Source organism: Amblyomma maculatum, chromosome 1, assembly GCF_055883805.1.
Source record: "Amblyomma maculatum isolate TAMU_Amacu chromosome 1, ASM5588380v1, whole genome shotgun sequence".
Lineage (NCBI taxonomy): Eukaryota > Metazoa > Arthropoda > Arachnida > Ixodida > Ixodidae > Amblyomma > Amblyomma maculatum.
In genome coordinates this window covers 95494131-95515862 of record NC_139344.1, presented here as the reverse complement: position 1 = coordinate 95515862, position 21732 = coordinate 95494131, and the positions used below count along the sequence as shown (strand labels likewise).

The window sequence follows — 21732 nt, the reverse complement described above, 5'->3', positions numbered from 1 at the left end:
AATGTAATCCCTACCATTATTCGTTCTATAGCCATCTGCGTTGTCCTCAACTTAAGTAGAACCCTCTTGGTTAGCCTCCATGTTTCAGCCCAATAGGCGAGTACAGTAAGATGAAACAGTTGCATACCTTCCTCTTGAGTGATACCGGTAAGCTGCTAGTCATAATCTGAGAGTGCTTGCCAAATGTGCCCCATTCCAATCTTATTCCCCTCATTTCCATTTCATAGTATGGATCTGCGGTTACTACCTGTCCTAAGTAGACATATTCGCCTAACTACTTCCAGTGCTTTGCTACCTAACGTAAACTGCTGTTCCTTCCAGAGACTGTCGAACATTACCTTAGCCTTCTGCATATTGATTTTCAAGCCTACCTTTCTACTTTTCCTGTCTAGGCCATCAATCATTCTTTGCAGTTCATCTCCTGAGTTACTTAGCAAGGCAATGTCATCAACAAATCGCAGCTTATTGAGGTATTCTCCATGTACCCTTACTTATCCCTAACTGCTCCCCATTCCAAGTCCCTGAATACTTCCTCTAAGCAAGCTGCGGCCGATAGAGGTGAGGTCGCAAATGATTCTAGCTTACCTATGCCTCTGACCTTAGACTGGACAACCTTAGACTGCAATCAATCAAAGGATCAAGCAGGGTTTCGGAAACGGTACTCTACTATCGATCATATCCATACCATCAACCAGGTGATAGAAAAATGCTCGGAATATAACCAGCCCTTATACATAGCATTCATTGATTACGAAAAAGCATTTGACTCAGTTGAAACCTCGGCGGTGATGCAGGCATTGCGAAATCAGGGGGTAGACGAGCCGTACGTGAAAGTGCTGGAAGATATATATAGTGGCTGCACAGCAACCATAGTTCTGCATAAAGAAAGTAACAAAATTCCCATAAAGAAAGGTGTTAGGCAAGGAGACACAATCTCCCCAGTACTATTCACAGCTTGTTTAGAGGAAGTATTCAGAGACTTGGAATGGGAGCAGTTAGGGATAAGGGTAGATGGAGAATACCTCAGTAATCTGCGATTTGCTGATGACATTGCCTTGCTAAGCAACTCGGGGGATGAACTGCAAATAATGATTGATGACCTAGACAGAAAAAGTAGAAAAGTAGGCTTGAAAATCAATATGCAGAAGACTAAGGTAATGTTCAACAGCCTCGGGAAGGAACAGCAGTTTACATTAGGTAGCGAAATACTGGAAGTAGTGGGCGAATATGTCTACTTAGGACAGGTAGTAACCGCAGACCTGGACCACGAAAAGGAAATAACAAGGAGAATACGATTGGGATGGAGCGCATTTGGCAAGCACTCGCAGATTATGACTAGCAGCTTACCGGTATCGCTCAAGAGGAAAGTATACAACAGTTGCATCTTGCCTGTACTCACCTATGGGGCTGAAACGTGGAGGCTAACCAAGAGAGTTCTACTTAAGTTGAGGACAACCCAGAGGGCTATGGAACGAAAAATGGTAGGGGTAACATTAAGAGATAGAAAGCGTGCAGAGTGGGTCAGAGAAATAACTCAAGCTACCGACATTCTAGTAGAAATTAAGAAGAAGAAATGGACATGGGCAGGACATGTAGTGCGAAGAGAGGATAACCGATGGTCGCTGAGGGTAACAAACTGGATTCCAAGGGAAGGAAAGCGTAGCAGGGGGCGGCAGAAAGTTAGGTGGGCGGATGAGATTAAGAAGTTCGCAGGGGTCAAGTGGATGCAGCTAGCACAGAACCGGGTTAAGTGGAGAAATATGGGAGAGGCCTTCGCCCTGCAGTGGGTATAATCAGGCTGATGATGATGATGATGCCTCTGACCGTTTCGATGTTAAAGAACTGAACTGAGGTGTTTGTGGACGGTGTATATGATATGGCGTTGGTGGACACAGGTGCAACCATTTCTATTATAAGCCTCGCTTTTAAAAACTGCCTTGGTCGTAAAATTATGTTTGGTAGGGATAGTGCAGTGACATTGTGTGGTGTTGGTGGCGAACTGTTTAGCCCACTTGGAGTCTGTTCCGTGAATTTTATTGCCGGCCACAAATTCCGAACAGAATTCGCAGTACTTGCTTGATCAGAGTATGACGTCATTCTTGGTCTCGATTTTCTGGAACAATGTGGGGCCACTCTCGACTTTCGCAACGGAGACATTTCTGAATACTCGAATTGAATCTGCTTTGTGTGAAAATTCGCCGAACAATCCTAGCACTCTTTAGGACGACATAGTCATTCTTGCAATGTCAGCAGAGTTTATACAAGTTGTTAGTTCAAGCTGTGCCAGTGATATGTTCAACGCTGTAGTTGAACCACTCACCCTGAACTGCGCAAATAAGTGTTCTGATTCCCCATTGCATCATCTCAGTCGGGAATGGCCATTTTTATTTGTGGCAGTGCCCAGTACAGAAATTCCCAGTGTCACGCACTTCCTGCTCTCATTTCTTCCATGAAGCAATCCCAGGTGGTAAGGGATGCTTCATGATTGTCAAACCATGTCAGTGCCGTTTCTTCAAGAAAGAATACACATTCGCCAGCTTGGTCTTCGCATCCCAGCGGTTGTATTTGCTCACCCGATTGTAATCGGTGAGCCAGTCATCCACGTCTTCCCCAGGCTTGCCATAAATGTACCGGGCTTCCCAAAAGGCTGTGTGGTGGTCAGTTGTGCTGCTGGCATTGGCTACGTTGGAACATCTGCTTGCGCCATCTCTGTCCATAGGGGGGTAGCCCAGCTATTCTTCTGCTTCAGCGGTGTAAGAGAGGTTCCGTGGTGATCTCTACCCCACACCTCCCCCACAGTTGTTACGAGGTTTATTTACACATCAGAGCGGACCCCCAGACCCAGCTTCCTCTCTCTTCTTCCTGTCACACCTGATCTTTCTCGAATACAGAGCCACAGGAAGTGCACGACAATATATATCTTGTAGCACTTTCCCATACCACTCATCTACACCCTGATCTCGCAATGCCTGCATGACCACCGAAGTTTCTACTGAGTCAAATGCTTTTTCGTAATCAATGAATGCTATGTATAAGAGCTGGTTATATTCTGTGGATTCTTCTATCACCTGGTTGATGGTATAGATATGATCGAAGAGTACCCTTTCCGAAAACCTGCTAGATCTTTTGCTTGGTTGCAGTCTAAAGTTGTCCTGATTCTATTAGCGATTACCTTAGTAAATGCCTTATACGTAAGGGATAGTATGCTGATCGGTCTGTAATTTTTCAAGTCCTTAGCGTCCCCTTTCTTATGAATTAAGATAATGTTTGCGTTCTTCCATGGTTCTGGTACCGTCGATGACACCAGGCACTGCGTATACAAGGTGGCCTGTTTCTCTAGCACGATATCCCCCCCGTCCTTTAGCAAATTTGTAGTTATCTAATCCTCTCCAGCTGATTTCCCCCTTTTCATAGTTTCTAATGCTTTCTTGACCTCGTCCTTCGTCACTGGTGGAACGTCTGACTGTTTTTCCCTGCCGCCAATCTCGTTACAATCCTGACTACTTTGGCTGCTGTAGAGATCTGTATAGAACTCCTCGGCTACTTTGACTATCTTGTCCATATTCGTGATGACGTTGCCCGCCTTGTACATCTGGCTTTTGCCTATGCCCAATTTCTTCTTTACCGCTTTAAGGCTTCCCCCGTTCTTTACAGCATGCTCAATTTTCTCCATGTTATACTACCTTATATCGGCCACATTGCGCTTATTGATTAGCTCTGATATCTCGGCCAATTCTATCTGGTCTGTTCGATTGGAAGCTTTCATACACTGGCGTTTCTTAATCAAATCTTTCATGTTTCTTAATCAAATCTTTCGTCTCCTTAGACAGCTTACCGTTATCCTCTCCAACTATCCTACCACATACTTTTGCAGCGCACTCAGTGATAATATCTCTGAAATTCATTGTTCATTGCTTCTAGGCTAATGTCGTCATCCTCGGTTGGAGCTGAATATCTATTCTGTAGCGAGATCTTGAACTCCTCTGCCCTGCCCCTCACCGTTAATTCGTTGATGGACTTTCTTACTTATCTGTTTCGTTTCCTCTTCAGCTTTAGACTAATTCGAGACCTTACCATCCTGTGGTCACTGCATCGCACTTTCCCGATTACCTCTACATCCAGCATATTAGCGGAATTAGAACACAGTATGAAGTCAATATCATTTTTAGCCTCTCTTTTAGGACTTTTCCATGTCCACTTCTGGTTCTTCCGTTTGCTGAAGAAGGTGCTCATGATTCTTAAGTTATTGCGCTCTGCCAACTGAACTAGTAACTCTCCCCAGCTATTCCTAGAACCAATGCCATAGTCACCAATTGCCTGGTCTTCTGCCTGCTTTTTCCCTAACTTGGCATTGAAGTTGCTCATTAGTACAGTATACTGCGTCTTTCCATTCCGCATTGTCAATTCTAGATCTTCGTAGAAGCTTTCGACTGCCTGGTCATCATGACTACATGTAGGTGCGCAGGCTGGTACAACCTTCTTACTAAGCTGAGTATGGGCGTATCCAAATATGGTGCGCACTGAGCGAGGAATATGCGAGGAATACCAGAAATACGCGCACTGAAGTTTCACTGAGGACCATGTAGTTTGTGCTAATAGAGGACACCTTCAGCAGACCGCGATGCGTGTTGCTGTCTACGTTACTGGAGTTGCGGGATTCCTCCCACCGGCAATGCGCATGCGCTTAATTGGTTCCAATGCATGGCAACTCGCCTTGAGGATGATTGCGGCAGTTGCCTGTCAGCTTAGCACACGCCTAGCGTCGGGACCAATCAGTGCAGGAGCACTGCCGGTGGGAGGGATACCACAACTCCAGTAACGCAGACAAGCAACACGAAGCTGCTAAAGGTGTCTAATGACACACACTACTTTTCAAAATGCCTTACTCTATACCACAGCAAGTTTTCATGCAAAGCCTCCACTCCTCACAAAGAAAGTGCTGCATTGTCTGTTGGCGCATCTGGTATGGATATATGCGGTGAAACCCCCGATGGTCATTCTAGTGGAAATAGAGTGCCATAATGACTTTCACAAAGCCACAGAGAGCTGTAATTAGCATGCAGAATAACGAAAGAGCCGCATCGGCAGCCTCTCTGGTCCTCAAAGTTTCGTCATGCGACGTCTTTGCCAATCACAGGCGGCGGCGCGACGCGCGGTGAGCCCCATTGCGCAGGCTGCGTATTTCTGCAGAAATAAGGTTATTTCAGCTACTATCAACCTGATATTCGAGTTCGCAGCATTAAAAACTGTGGGCTTCTGGTGTCCCTTTAAAGAAGTATAGATACATAAATTTGGGTTCATGTTTTATTCTTTGTTATGATGTCTAAGATATTACTGTACACTGATCACCATGTGGTTTCACCTATGGCTACTGAATAATTTGTAATCGAATTTCTTTTCTCACCTGTTTCGGTTTCGGTTTACACAGCCAAGCGATGGCTGTGATGTCAAAGTCAAGTCTAGGTCATGCGAGGGATGAAGATACAGCAATATAATCATTGCTGTGTCGTTTGAATTCACTACAATGATAAAACCAGCCTGCCTCAAGAACAGGAACCACTACAAGTGAAGAATCAGCGATCATATCGCTGTTTTTTCATGCCGCGCATCAAGACTTGATTGTGACGTCACAGCCACCTCTTGGCTGTTGAAACCGAAACTGGTGAGAAAAGAAAATTTAATTATAAATTATTTAGTGGTCTAAGGCGAAAACCGCGTGTGGATAGATATACAGGAATGACTTACGCATCATTAACAAGAAGAAAAATGCCACCAAAATTTGGTGTCCATAGTCCTTTAAGCCTTTCAGTCTATAGAATGACTCATAATGCCCTTTCACACCAGCAGATTTTTATGCATGAAATACTTTTCCCTCCTGTTGGTGGCAACCTTGAAGAGACGTCGAGCCAAAATCGGGAGCTGTCAAACAGGCACCAAACGAGATATAACGAGGCGAGCATTCCGCTCTGAGAGCCCTTGTACAGAACCGGCATCCAAAATTTGACTTTGTCCAAACTTATCAAAACCGGCGTACAACCTAATGACCGACTCAGTGGTGCACGTTCCACATTTAGGTAGGCCATCCCCAAAATTTGCCGTGCTTATGAATTCACTGCACAAGAGAGCAATGAAGCCTGATGAAAGGGTGGCATAACAGCTGAAACCCAGGCAATGAAGAAGAAGTTTTATATTTCCCTTGGACCTTCCCATCATACTAAATTTTAGCACAGGGTGAAATGACTCATGTGGCTGCAGCAATATATATCATCAGCCACATTAGTTTCACTTCAATTTAACATCAAAAGCTACCTCAAGAGTCTAACATCAACGCACAAGCACAACGATTCAACACACATATTTAAGGCTAGGAATGCACATCTAAGAGACATTCAGAGCCTGCTGAGTGACTCAACTGTCACAACACAATGTACATTTAACTCAACATCAACTAATACACAGTAAGACAACCAGTGAAGATTTAGTACTTACTGGCAAGTGAATGAGGTGCTCATACAGTACCTCTCTCCATGATAAAACCATTAAATATAACACTGGCCACCACACATAAAAACAACCTGTAAAGTCTCATTGTGTCATTCCATGCCAAACATCCTAGAAATAACACTCGAAACTCTCCGATTTATTAAAAAAAATACGCCGTACAAAACTGCATGTTCTGAATTATACCCAAAGGCAGAATCTGTGCAAATTGAATCCTTTATTTATTATTGAGCAATGTCTGGTTTCTCACCCTTTGAAAATGTTCAAACTGTGCTCAGCTCATGAATAATTCTTCTTTGAGCAAAAATGTTTTACCCACATTAAGGTGTTCTCACGATTATTTGTGAACAAATCGGAGATGGTTGAGTGCAATGTCTGGGATGTTTGGCATGGGACGACCCCTCTGTACAATTAAAAAATACAAATGAAGCCTCTATTAAAAGCTCAAGTAAAAGCAAACTCTAGTAAAAGCAAAAAGAAGCCAGTAACATGTGGCAAGAGATCATAAAATCCCGCTGTAAGGTTGTTCACAATTTGATTGTTAAAACCACTAAAAAAAAATATATATATACTATAATATAATGTGCGTGCTATATATACTATTTGATCTTTCCTCTTGACAAAAGAGTCAAGCAGTAAACAACAAGTAGAACAATGTGCAAACACAAATCACTAGTGTCATGGCAAATGATTGTGACATTACTAAGTTTAGCATCAGCTATCACTTCCTGCTATACTCAAGGAAAGAAAAAGGCAACAAAAATGCTTCCCCGGAACATGTCCAAAAACTCTAGAAGCAAAACGTCAAAACCCTTCCAAACAACCTTGGCAAAATGTGTTGCGCATTATAGAGAAATTTGGCAATTAATCCTCAAAAGAGGCATTGTTCTTGACAAGGAGGAAAGAAAATCACACGCACACACACACCCTTCCATGCCTAAAAATGCACTCTTCAGGTGTTACATTATTAGCATCATGCACTAACTATCCCGACAGGCAGAGGTAATAGACCCGAGCACAGCTAAAGTGCAACCATGTTCACAGTAGGCGACACTGCGCATGCCGTAACCGGAAAAAATCAGTTTGGTAATGCCTTGTGAGCACTACCTTTAACATCATCTTCACCATAAAAAAGCACACAATGTCTCACAGTATGCTAGACTGTGACGTGATTCGTGCGAAAGACAGCTAACTAGTGGCGCAAACTTGACTGTACCTCCATTCTGTTCAGCACATCTGCTTCTCTCACACACATACACACACACACACACAGTTCCACCAGAACCCAGCACAGTAGCTACATTTTTTCTTTCCAGTGTCCATCAGTCATTAGGCCAACCAGGTCCACCTAGTGACAACACAGCTCGCTCCAGATGCTAGCACCTCTGGCAGCTACTCAGGGGGTCAGGGGGGAAAAACAGCCTCTAGGCAACCTCTTCCTTGACCCTGTGGTACATGCTCAATGAGAGCAACTCCAGCCAGAGAAAGCCAAACAGATCCTCACTGAAGACGACCCAGTGGCCCCGTGAGAAAGATGGGTTCGTGAAACCATGCCCAGCCACCTGGCCCAGGCCGTGGTACCTGTTTAAGAGAAAACTTCAGCATCCAGTTCAACACTCTGACACAGCACCAAAGCAACTAGTGTCATAAACAGCCAGCAGTAAAAACACACAATGCTGTATTACACACGCGCCTCCAAACACCTTTCATATACCTGAAAAAAGCAGCCTGCCTACTACTATATGCATTGTTTGTGTGAGAAGAAACATCTCAAGCAAGGCAGTACACCTAGGGCTCCTACTAAAATAGAGGTGTAATTATATCTTTCATGGTGCAAAGGACGCTGAGACAAGGCTATCTCAGTGACAGGACACATGGGATGTCTAAGCAAAGGTGACTGGTCTTTTTAATAGATTAGTGAAAACTACATCTCAAGAAATCATCAAAGAGTCTAAAAAGTTATTGAGCAAAGTCATTTGTTTGTGTTTGAAAGCCACCTGCAAAGTTAGAGCTTATGTTGCAATAAAAATCACAGCACAGGATATAGAACTGAAGGTTCCATACTTGGTTGCAGCTGCTTTTGGCAATGATGTGAAGGCTAGAGGGGCAGAGCATCTGTAATTGTCATTCCGCACTTTGGACATTGAATGCAAGTATTTTCTATTCACATTACTGAAAGAGTTGGTCCGCTACGCCTGCTGCCAGTGCTGGTGTTGTTGGAAGGGATGAAATAACACTGCTAACATGTACTCAGCATCACACATCATGTGCAGTAAAAGCTCACTGATAGGGTTCTGAAAGTGCAAAGAAAAGAAAAAAGACCGCCTTATGAAAAAAAAAAAAAAAAATCAAAAATGCCTAATTTTGAAATGTTTCATTGAATGAGCTAAGAAGGCAATTAATAATAAGTTCACTCTGTACAAATGTCATTTACCACCTTTGGCACAAGGTCTGGCCAACTCCTTGTCTAGTGCTTGCAGAACTTAGTCCCCATTTGCATTGCCTCAAGTGTGGAAGGTACTCTGCAACACACCTGGTTCCTCAATGGCAATGGTAAAAGAAGCCAAAATCTTCACTGTTTTCAGATGCTTCGCTTTTTGCACCGTGAGAAAGCCACCACGACAGATAACTGGGGCAGCGTTGCTTGTCACGCTGTGTACCTAGACTCAGCCCACTCACATGTCAAGTGCGTTTTTGTTGCTTTTAAGTGCTTTGCCGCCTGGCACTTAGGTACAGTGAGGTCACTGTGTTCTTCCTCTTCATGTTGCTCCCGTAGAGGAATGGACCACTTGTATGTTAGCACATTGTTTTATGTGCTTTGTACGTGTGTGTGTGCACGCCTGCGCGCACAAATGCTTTGCCCCTTCGCACCATAGCACTGCAGAAAAGCCACAATGAAAGTAGATGACTAGACTTTGCCGAAAAAAATAAAGTAAAACTATGGGCAATTTTTAATGTCTGCTATTATTAGTGTACGAAATGGAAACATACTGATAAGGTCTTACTGTACTACTGGTTTTTATGTTAGTAAACTCGCACAACTGTCTCATTCCAGCAAACCAAATGTGGCTGGTGATGGCTGAACCCATGATCTTGTCACTTCACTGCCCTCTAGCAAGTGTAAAAAATATTAATAAAGTGTGGGGGTTTCACACTCTAAAGTAACATATGGGGACACCATAAGGGAAGGTTTTGGATTACAGCAGGCTGCCTTTAAAGGGCCACTGACCAAGGCATGGCATTGTAAACAAACAAGCCCAATGCTTTGATCAGGTATCAAAGACAGTCTCTGCTAAATACTACAACGATGCACATGCCGGGAAGCAGAAAAAAATTAAAAAGTTCTCTCATGCTCCCTTTCGAAAACCAGCTTTCTTGTTCTCTACGCTGGCCTGCGAGCCACGGGAATGACATACAACGCTAGACGGCATCCACTGGTCCGGTCAGTCTCTCTGACTGACGGTTGGGGGGAGGGTGTCTGCTGCTCGATGCGCACTTTTCTGTCCTGCCTTTCGTTTTTGCACAAGCATATAACCACACACAAAAAAAAGGTTTTTAGTTTACTTTTCTAGTCCATGTACACTTCAGAGTATCTGTGTGCTCTGCTGGTCATACACTTGCGTAACCACGAACATAGAAAAGATAGATGCATGTGTGCACGCACGCACGCACAAAGGCATACTGGCCCCTGCCTGATTTTCTAAGAAATGCCGGAGACAGCCTGATGGGAGGGGAGGTGGAGCTCTCTTTTCAGCTTTCAAACAAAAGGTCACCTGGAGGTCACCCTGCACGTTGGGGACTCGGCCTAATGCACAAAGACAGCAAAAAGGAAGAAAAAAAATGTTTCAAAAGGCTGGAGTCATGACATATGCATGTGACCTATTCCACAAGACACGCCTCCCGCTAAATGGGGAGCAGGAAGGGGAGTTTGGCTTGCGGAGGCAAGACGGCCAGGCAGGAGAGTGGAAAACCTCCGAGAGGGAACGGAGGGAGAGAAACATGACAGAATTGGTTGATTGCAGTGGCTTTAACTAAGCTATTAATTAAAATGTTTGTGGCCTTGCATTCCGGGGGCAAAGCTTCAAGGTCATAGGGCAAGAAAATATTTTTGAGTGGAGGGTGAATTGTGGCCCTTCAAATTTTAAATCTATTATTTTTCTTTAGAATAGTGAATAAGACAATACTGCACATAAATCATGATATCGAATTCACCTAAGCTAGCTCAATAATTTACATGTGAATTTTTAATCGCACAGTTTTGGTTGCTACCATTGACTGACGGCTTCGATATCACAGATGAATTGTCACGTAAGTCACGAAAAAAAACTACGATATAATCGCTGTTTATTAATGTTTAGGTGATTCCAACTTTTGGGCAGGCTTGCACAAGAATTGATGCAAATTAAAATAAACAAAGTAGTTGTAGCCTCATGTAATGTCAGCTCATCTGTAACGTCAAAGCTGCTGCCGTTGAAACCAAAAGTAAAACTGCAAGAGAGGAAAAATCCAATTTTAAATTATTTACAGCTGTTTCACACAAACCAAGGGGGCTATTCATTTCATGTAATGTGCTATGCATTATTCTAAAGACAAAGTACACAATTAAACTTTGGTGTCTTCACTTCCTTAAAATGAACTTTAAAGGGGCAAGCAAATTTGTTCGTTTTATCAGAAACTCCCGTAAAGAAAGGTATGTGAGCATGCCAGGTGCATCTAACTGTGTATTACACACGACCTACTGTATAATGGGCGACCTGCGCATCACGCCACTCTCTACGGGAGCGCGTGGCCGAAGAAATACCACGTGACCACTGAGTAGGGACCGAAACAGCCGGTAGATGCCGCCAAAGCTCACCCCCAGAGCAGCGTTTCACGCACTCCGGCTGTGCCTGCAAGCGAGCGGCGCAGAGTTCCGCGGGAGGATTTGTGGAACCATTATTTCTCATGAGCGATAGCTGCGGCAAGATAAAGGTGTGGGTCAGTGAAATGAGAGTGGCAATATTGGGTGTAAGAGCCCCGGAAACATCTTCGATGAAGCCGTCGTCGTCCTTTCGACGAACGCGGTTGCGTTTCTTTAGTTAGTGAGCGTAGTAGCCCAGTTGGAGCAGACTGCCAGTCTGCCTCCCGTGCACGTTCGTTCCTCCGTATTTGATATCTGCGCAGGCAGGCTGTGTCCAGTGCAATTAAATATTTGCCGAATATGCGTGCTCGGTGTTTCCCCCTCCCGTTTCAATGCGCGTAATAAGCTTGTGAACACAAACTGTAGTGAAACGGCGGCGCAACACACAGACAAGAAAGGGACACCAGATCCGCACACTACCAACAATTTATTGAACGGAAAAGTGGCATATACATACAGCTCAAGCATGAGACTCATCGCCTAATAATCGCTGCGAACCTAACACACGTGAAAGCCAGGCGGGAACGTCAGGATACCAAACAAGATATCTGTACCCCAGCAAATAAACTAACAGAAACGGAAAAAAATTTGAAACTGAAGGCAGGACAACTCTTAGCAAAAGCAGTGTGGACCACTCGTAGCAACAGCAGAGTAAGACATGAGAAGCAAAGCAGTCCGGACCCTAAAAAACGAGAGAACAATCCTAGCAAAAGCAGAGTAAAAAAAATGAAGCAAAAGCAGTCAGAAGCCTAAAAAAACCCTAAACCGACAACAAAAGACGAACACAGCGAAAGCAGAGTCAAACAAAAGAGGCAAAAGCAGTCGGAAACCTAAACCACCACCAACAAAAGACGATCGTGGCAAAAGCAGAGTCAAACAAAAAAGAAGCAAAAGCATGCAGACAAAAACTTAAACCAACAACAACGAAATACCAAAAAAAAAAAAGAGACGATCGATTGTAGCAAGTCAAACAAAAGAAGCAAAAGCAGTCAGAAACCTAAACCAACAAGAACACTCGTAGCTCAGGCAGTCAAACAAATGAAGCAAAGCAGTCAGAAAACCTAAAAAAAAAAAAAAGTCGTAGCAAAAGCAATATAGTAAAAAAGGGAAGCAAAAGCAGTCAGAAACCTAAACACAACAACAAAAACGATCGTAGCAAAACCAGAGTCAAACAAAAGAAGCAAAATCAGTCAAACCTAAACAATAACAACAAAAGACGCTCGTAGCAAAAGGCAGAGTCAAACGAACGAAGCACTCCTAACCACATAACGTCACATTATGTACTGTACGACTTTTAAGCCTTGAATTTTTTAGTGGCCTTCCGTTGTTTGGTTAGGTGTCGTTTGACTCTGCCTTTGCTACGACCGACCTTAATTTTGCTGTTGTTCAGAAGTGCAAGATGCCGGGCTAGTTGGTGCTGCTGTTATTTCATTTTGCTGTTGTTGTTTTAGGTTTGACCGATTTTGCATCTTTTGTTTGACTCTGCTTTTGCTAAGATCATCTTTTGTTGTTGGTTTAGGTTTCGGACTGCTTTTGCTTCTTTTGTTTGACTCTGCTTTTGCTAAGTTCGTCTTTTGTTGTTGGTTTAGGTTTTTGTAGGTTTCTGACTGCTTTTGCTTCCCCTTTTTTACTGTGCTTTTGCTACAATTGTTTTCTCGTTTTTTTTTTTGTTGTTTTTTTTTCATTTTTAGGCTCTGGACTGGTTTGCTTCTCATGTCTTGCTCTGCTGTTGCTACGAATCGTCCACACTGCTTTTGCTAAGAGTTGGCCTGCCTTCCGTTTCGAAATTTTTTTTTTTTTTTTTTCCGTTTCTATTAGTTTATCTGCTTGGGTTAAAATATCTTGTCTGGTATCCTGATGTTGCCGCCTGGCTTCCTCGTGTTGGGTTCGCAGCGGTTATTTGGCGATAAGTGTCATGCTTGAGCTGCACGTATAAATATGCCACTTTTCCATTCGCAAAATTGTTGGTCCTCCTGCTTAAAATGCAGGCTACACACTGTGCTCCTGTCACTTGGAATCCAGGGCTGTTTCCCTGACACTGAAAAGCAAGTTGTGCCATAAGAGAAATGTACTTTCCGGACATCACTGAAGGCAACGGAAACTCTACTTTTACAGCATCAGCTGATGATCACAACCCTTTCCTTCTAAAATGATCTCGCTACCACAATGGACGCGGTCGCCCAGAATGCTCGAGTAAGGCGATATTATAAGCATGTTTAAAAGCTGGTGCAGCTTCATAGCTTAAGTTTGGCTTGCCGCGAGATGTTCTTGAGCCACTGATTTCGTACCTCTGTTAGGTCCCTGTCGATGTTCGCCCGCTCAACTTGCAGAGCAGCACGCAACAGTAGACCATAGTGCGTAATGACGCTGCAAACGCGTAGGCATCCGCCGCCACCCACAGACACAGGGCACGTCAAAACTGCCTCTGATTAAGTTATTTAGTGCCTACTTAAAATGAACTCGCCGGCACCGAGTTTTGCGGCCGCTCCAGCCCGTATATCCACGGCCCACATGTGTTCAATCTTCGCGCTCCGTAGCCGGTCGACGGGTCTCGTGATGGGGATGAGTTACAGCACCACTCTCGACAGTGACATTAGAGAACTAAAAAAAAAAACAGCACAAGCAAAAGCAAACCTCCGGCGCTGGGGAGGCGGCGCACGCGCAGGTCGCCCATTATACAGTAGGTCGTGGTACTACATATAAACAATGGAGAAAATAGCCGTCCAGGGAGAGGATAATTGCAGTTAGAGCATCTATTACTGGAGTAAGCTGAAGACATAGGCAACCACATGCATCACTTAACTCGTATGAAAAGCATTCAATCCAACTAAAGCACCAAAAATGAAGTCTTATTAGCCAGGGCCACTTAAGCTAATGGAATAGCTCAGGTCAGTGAGCGGGTCCAAATCACTTGAGTGAAAATGAGTGAGTCCAGATGAGTTGCAGTCAAAACAAGTGAGTGAGCCCGAATGAGTTATGTGTCAATGAGTGAGCCCAAATGAGTGAGCCCAGATGAGTCATGAGTTATTAGTGAGTGAGCCCAAATGAGCTGCGAGGCAAAGCGAGTTAAGAGTCAAAATGATTGAGTGAGCAGGGGTGGAAGTAGGCTTTAGCTTTTTGAAGCAGGCACGGGAGCAACAAAAGTTTTATTTTGGGGCAGCAAAGGTCCAATTTCAGAGCATGTTGGGAGCAATTTATGGCCTGTTTCGAAGCACTTAGGAACATGGCGCATCAAAAGCCACTAAGAATATTTTTCTGTCCACAGTTACAGTAAACTCTCGTTAATTCGGCCTCCAATGAAGCAGAAAAAAATATCCAAATTAACCTAAAGTTTGAATTATAGAATGGGCTCGAAAAAATTGCTGAAAACGGTTTGCATTACAGTAAGGCTATTTGATGAACACATGCATGACAGCTGCCTGCATTTGAGATAAAACCCAAGTGAAAACGACAGTTTTTTCTAATTTCGTCAAGCGCTCTGCTTTGCACACACTGTCGTGAAGGTTGAAGGATTGCTCCAAAATCATAAAAACCTCCCTAGCGTTCTCGCAGTACGACTCAGTAGTATTGATGCCGTTGTGCAAAACGGCCCCGTCACATTTTGAGGATGCTTCACCGCACAGTGACATGGTGAAGCATTGCAGCAAAGCGCACAGTGCGGTGAAAATGCGAGTGACCAGCTGGAAGCAGTATGTGAATGCACGCGAGGGACATGCGTACTAGAACAGCATGACGCCATCTCAAAACAACAATAAAAGAACAGTGATTCCCCAAGCAGCGTTCAATGTGCGTGCCCAACCGCAGTCACAAAATGGCATGAAGTACAAGCAAATCCAAAACTATGAGATCTACCTTTATTTTAGAAACGGCAAACTTCCGACCGTCATCACACTAGCCACAGCGTGCACAATGTGCGTGGGCACAACTGTTAAATGCAATTCAGGTTTGGGGAGCCTTATTTCGATGACCGCTGGTGGCGCGTGCTGTACCTCAAAATGTGGTCTCCCGCTCGAAATAACCAGAGCGAGCCCACTGATGTCCGAATTAACAAGCGTCTACCGCCACAGACATACATGTGCATCGACCAGGACTGCACTCCTAGTTCAAATTATCCGAAGTTCCGAGTTAACAGAGGTCAAAATAAAGAGACTGATTTAGTCTAAAAACCACATAAAAATTTATTAGGGTGCAATGGTTTTAAAGGTTTTTGCTCAAGTTCATGAAAGAAAAATAGAAAAAGGACAGCTACTATAAACAGTAGTGGAATCGATAAGCTGCCATTAATTTCAATTCAGAAAGGCTAGTGCCACCAGCCTTTCGTGAAAGCCGCAATGATAACAGCTTTAGGACAAGCACCACGAGTGAACCGAACTGTCCTGGATGTGGATGCAGCTGCATCTTTTTGTTGCAAGCACCCAGTGTTACTCAAACATCAACAATACTCAGCTAAATTTGGCGCTGCATACTTGCGATGGTCAATTATCGCATAAATTCTTGTTTAGGCGCAGCTTCCATTCTACTGCCAACAAGTTGCAAGACTAAGTGCAACTAATTCTTCATGCTCGAAAACAGATGATGTAGAGAAAGACAGCAGCCACCTAGCACAGACAACAAAGAGCCTAGAAGCACGTTCAGCATAAATCCTGATTGATGACCAAATTCTCTGGGCTTTGCACATAATGTGCTGTGTTTTTGCAGTCACCCATGTGAACGAAGAAAGAAGGAGTGTGAATGGGCTTCGATTTGAATTTTTAACACTTTTATTGGCATGCATGGCTCTAATATTTAGCCAAGGCAATAACAGCTTCCAAACCTACATAGTGAGCTTGTGCATTAAGATGTTTTGTGAATTTTGTTGTAAGTTCTGTGAATTAATTGCCCTGTAATGCCTGGCATATCATTTGTGACAAAGTGTGCAAAAATTCAAATCATTTCTACTTCTGCTCGCAAAACTACATGAATCACTAACATAAAATGCAGAAACAGTCACATACATACAACTTATTTATCAAAGTAAGGTCAAGGCAAGGTGTCAACTGCCAGAAATGGAAGAGGCCTGCTGAAAGGTAATTTCAAGCACAAGCTGACCACAATGCCAAAACAGCAAACTTTTCTGTGCTGGCAATGCTACATTGGCAGGAGATGGAGCAGTTATTTTTTGTTGCTATAGATTTAATGTATGCATCTACAAATTTACACACAGTTTTACCATCCTTAGGTACTCATAAGTCACCAAATTTACCCAGATTTCATAATGTGGCAATTACGTCTGCTTAATAATCTTCCATTCCTTAAATTTCTGTGACTGATTACTGATGAAACCCTGGAAATTCACAACTTTTACCTGACGTTTTTGATGTGGGGGCATTACAGGGTAAGCAATGAACAACATTTTTGCAAAAGGCAAACAAGCACCTATAAAATCTAACTCAACAGCACTCCATTGTGATGCTTTGAAATAACAAGCGAGAAAATGGCCCCGTTACTAGGGTGGCTAGAATTGTTCAGGAGTGAAAAGCGTGGCACGTTTTTTTTACCGGAAATGGCCTCGTTGCTCACCGATGCCGCCAGGGGCGCTGATGCTGAGGGTGCTGTTAGGGTGGATCCGCGGTCGCTGCTCATGCATGGGGGCAAGTGCGCAGACTGCGCATAATTGCATGATTTGCGCACCATGATTTGGCTTTAGGATGCCGCTGAAGGTGAGAACTGGCTCGTTGACGGTGGTTTGTCGACATAATGCAATTATGAGGTCCGAGTTAAGAAATATTCACGGATCAGAATGGCATTCTGTCTAGAGCAGGCAGTTGCGAGAATCATTTCGTTTATTTGTTTTTTTTTTTCAACATAAATTGGCGGAGGTTTAATCTTTAGTTGCCTCCTGCGGTGGGTTTTTTCCCAGTACGCACATCTACTAGCAGCTAATAACAATCTGCCTCTTAAGAGCTTGGATTTGAAGCTCATATGATGTAAACAGAGCATGCAAATTCGCGCTAATACGCCATGGAAAATTTTAACATACGGTGTTGCATGCTTTTCTTTTGCTCTTTAAATAATTACATGGCAAGAATACTTTGTGTCGTGCAGTGCGCTTGTATCGTGAATTAGTGAAAGGCAATGGCAAAATTGTACTGGAGAGCTCCGGATTGATTTTTTGCCCCATGGAGTTCTTTTACATGCTTTGTAATCTCAGCAATTGAATGCTTTTGCATTCCCTCTTCTAAAAAATGCTCCAATGAAATGTAGCTCATGGAGCATAAAAAAAAAAATGTGATGAGTGCCCTTAGCCAGCAAAAAAAAAAAAAAAAAAAAAAAAAGACGTGTTTCTGACAGAGCACTTATTTATTAAAGCTATTATTATGCAAAATCCGGTCGCCGGCATATGTGGACATGATGGTACCTCGAAACGACTTCGGGTGTCCAGAGAAACAAGTGTGGCAGACACTGCACTTTTCGCTTAATCTGCAGCCCGCTAAAGCACGCTTGGCTTCACCTTTTTTTGCTTTCCTTTCACCTTCCTTTTGATTTACCCCTTTCAAAAAAACGAAGTGAACCCGGGTTAAGCAGTAAAATTTAACTACGGAATTCGTCAGTGTAGGTGAGTGCTGGGGCAGCCTATTTTTGTCGTTTCGCCAATCATTTTCCACAAGTCAGTCACTGACTTAGCGCGGAGACAAGTTTTACTGAAAGAGCTAGTAATTTGTTCTTGAATATAGAAGCCCGCCAAGGTCCTACAGCATCTTTCTTCTCCCTCGTTATAAAGGCACATACCTACAGCATCGATGCGGCAAATCGGAGCTGGGCACGTCTTCTTTCTTCATTAGGCAAGCAGCCTTGCAATCCTCACAGGCGATGGACAACACATGTTTCCTTGCCATTTTCCACATGTCAGTCACTGACTTAGCGTGGAGACAAGTTCTACTGAAAGAGCTAGTAATTTGTTCTTCTAGAGTCATTGGATACAAACGCCCGCCAAGGTCCTACAGCATCTTCTTCTTCTTCTCCCTCGTAATAATGGCACATACCTACAGCATCGATGCGGCAAATCGGAGTTGGGCACGTCTTCTTTCTTCATTAGGCAAGCAGCCTTGCAATCCTCACAGGCGATGGACAACAAACGTTTCCTTGCCACGTAGCCGGCGATATAATAAACAGATTACAGGGTTTCTTAGATGTCTCTTAAGAGAGGAATGGCGAAAGCCTATCCTATAATTTGCCTCTCATCGTTAGCCTCTTGTCAACATTCGTTGCAGTGCTATATAGAGGTATAATTGGTTTCCAGGAAAGGAAAGGCACAGTATCTATCACTTTATCCGGCAAATGTGAGTTTGACGGTACCCCACGGCTCCTGTCGCGTGGCGTTCCCTTGCACGCGTTCAAGTGTGGGATTGCAGATGGCAGGGACGCATCCTGCCTCGGCCAATCAGAACGCCGCAAAAGCGGGACAACTTTGCCCACGACATCATGAGCCATTAAAGGCTTTCACTTTAATAAGGCGGGCATCACTTCGTTCTGCTGAGTAGGAAGCATGGCCCACAGGCAATTTAGCTGCATCGGATTGGAGTGGTCGGCTTTCTTCTTGCTGTCCACCGTCGGTCTCGTTCAGTAGCTCCTCTACAGATAGCAACGACTCAACCACGTTATCAGACACATTGCCTCCATTGAGACTTCTTTGGGACGAAGCACCAGCGTTGGGTGTTCTTTCTTTCTTTCTTTCTTTTTTTTTCTTTTTTTTTTTTTCTGTTGGTGGTATTCTTAAAGCGCGCGACAAGGAATGCGAAGCTAGCTAGCCACACAATCTTGCGGACACCGAGCTGACAGCAAAAGAATCTACCAAATTCAGAAGGCAAAAAGCAGTGCGTGCGATGTGTTCTTACCACGTGCACAATGCTACTGCAGCAAATGCGGGCTCCTCGCTCTGACGGCGCCGCTGTCTTCAGTGCCCCCCCGTGGCATCGGTGCGCTTTAGGGGCAGCTTTCGGCGGCCGCTTTGCGCCCCTCAAAAAGTTCTAGCCACCTTATCGCTACCGTACTGCTCAACTACGAAGTAAGCCAATGTTTTGTAGTAACATCCCATTCACGTACCCATAGACTGTTACAACCACTCTATAACAGAACAGCACCCCAAATGCACTCAGTAATTGCATGTACCAACATGAATCACCACCTGTGGATGCAATCATTACTATGGCTCCAATGACTTCCTGCTACAGCATCTCGTCGGTTATCCAAGCACTGTGCTTTTTCTTTTTGACTTAATTATATACACAAGAACCCCACAGGCTTTACTGCGCTGAAGCCTACAGGTTTTTGCAAGCTCGAGCTAATAAGTATCATATTTGATACCTCTGAGTGTTTCTAGAAAACTCTTTTGCATACTGCAAATGAAAACGACAAACAAAATTGCCCCTCTAGAGCAGTAAAGCAATGCTGCACAGACCCTTAGAGTACCTTTCCAAATTGCACTGTTTACTGCAGACGCATATAAATTTGTGAGCCATAACGAAATGCTAAGTTGTGATGCAACTGCACTCACCTTGCGATGCAAACCTTGGGTATCTCATGAAAACGCTCGATGCAGTCACCCGGCACACAGAATGGCTGAGGTGTAGTTGGCACTGAGTTGCATGGTATCTCCGCTGCTTGCACTTCAATGGCATCCAGAGCTGTGATGGACGCTTGCTGCTCTGTCGTGAGTACCATTGAATACTGCAGCACCACCTCAAATGTCACTTGACCAGAGGGCACGTTGGGGTCACCCTGCAGAAGCAGTGTCCTTTTGAGTGCCCAATGCTGCACTTAGGGCCAGAACTGCCACTAGAGGCACAGTGTACTGCCGTAAACATCACAGCCAGGCCACAGTCCAACATGGTGTGTGTGCAACACTGAAAAATGGAGCTCAAAATTTCCTTCCTCGGGGCTACTCTACAGCTGCCACCACAACATGAAGCTGCTACCAGTGTTGACTTAAGATAGTGGCAAGAGTCGCAATGGCATACTCTACAGTAAGCAGTCACGGTCTTAGTAAGCAAGGTTAACGCTCCTGCTTCCAGAGATGCAGCCTGAGAGAAGACAAAACAAAGAATTTTGAGGTGAGGAAAACAGCACAAGCTAAGCCCTTATTTTCTCTGTTGCTGCTGGTATCTAGGAAAATTTCTTTCAAAGGCACTTCTCACTTCTTGAGACTGAAAGTGAAATGTTCACAGTCCTCTTTGGGCTATAAAATATGTAAGTGTGACCAGGTACCATTTAATCAAAAGTTTCCATGCTATTCTAGGCCTGTCACTGTATGGTTTGTACAGCAGGCACCCCTGTACTTCTCTCTAGAACATTAATATACATTCATCACCTCATAACATAGGAGTCCTGGAAGCACTACTGGAGATTCAATACATAGTCCAGCAGCAAGTCGGGTGGCCTGAAGCTTTTAGAATCATCATCATCATCATCAGCAGCAGCAGCAGCAGCAGTAGCAGTACCAGCCTTACTACAATCACCGCAGGGTGAAGTCCTCTCCCGTATCTCCCCAATTAACCAGTCCTGTGCCAGCTGCATCCACTTGACCCCCTCAAACCTCCATAATCTCATCCGCCCATTTAACTTTTTGCCACCCCCTGCTTCGCTTACCTTCCCTTGGAATCCAGTCAACCACCCTTGAAGACCAACGATTATTTTGCCTTAACATTACATGACCTACCCATACCATTTCTTCTTGATTTCTACAAGAAGGCCATCAACTTGCATTTCTGCAACTTTATTGGAACCAGTTTGAAAAATTCCCACCTGGTGGCGGTGATTTAGAACAAAATCTTACGTGACGTCCAGTGTACAATGCAGAAAGGTCTGTGTTATTAACTTCCCTCGAGAAGATAGGATCCTCTCACAGTTCACTTCGAACATTGTCTACCTGCATGAAAACCTGACATGTAGAAAGGGGGCTTCGCAACCCCTCTTAAAAGCTCCTCCAGGACTCGGACCTGAACCCCAGATGGTGAGATAGAGGAAGCTGACTATATACTACTATGGGTGACTGTGTGCACAGCAGTGTATAAAGCCAAGTATAAGGCATATGCTAGATTTGTGGACATTATTTAACAATTAAGTCTCGCTACTGTGAAGCAACTGCCGGCAAAATCTGCAAGGCTAATCCCACATGTAGCATGCGACAACCTCAACCTCGACAAGGAAGCAGCGGTAAGGCTACCACAGCACATGTGCACGTAGGATATACTACATGTCTGTTGTCTGTTCGCTGCCTCCACGCAGCAACACAGGAGGAGGACATTCGACTGGGCAGGCAACGCACTCTACGGACCAAGCGAGCCAGCATGGCA

At 44.1% G+C, this 21732-nt stretch overlaps 1 protein-coding gene across 1 annotated transcript in view; it reads right to left on the bottom strand.

Moving 5' to 3' along the window:
• Window positions 1-6760: 6760 nt before the first annotated feature.
• The window catches only part of LOC146203241 (F-box only protein 31-like), a 72918-nt gene continuing 57946 nt past the window's right edge, over window positions 6761-21732 (bottom strand). The window contains exons 8-9 of the mRNA XM_084588608.1: window positions 19935-20158; window positions 6761-8082 (exon numbers count right to left, since the gene is read on the bottom strand). Of these exons, the coding sequence (XP_084444734.1) occupies window positions 7926-8082; window positions 19935-20158 (381 nt within the window). The 3' untranslated portion in view covers window positions 6761-7925. The remainder of the gene's footprint in view (window positions 8083-19934; window positions 20159-21732) is intronic.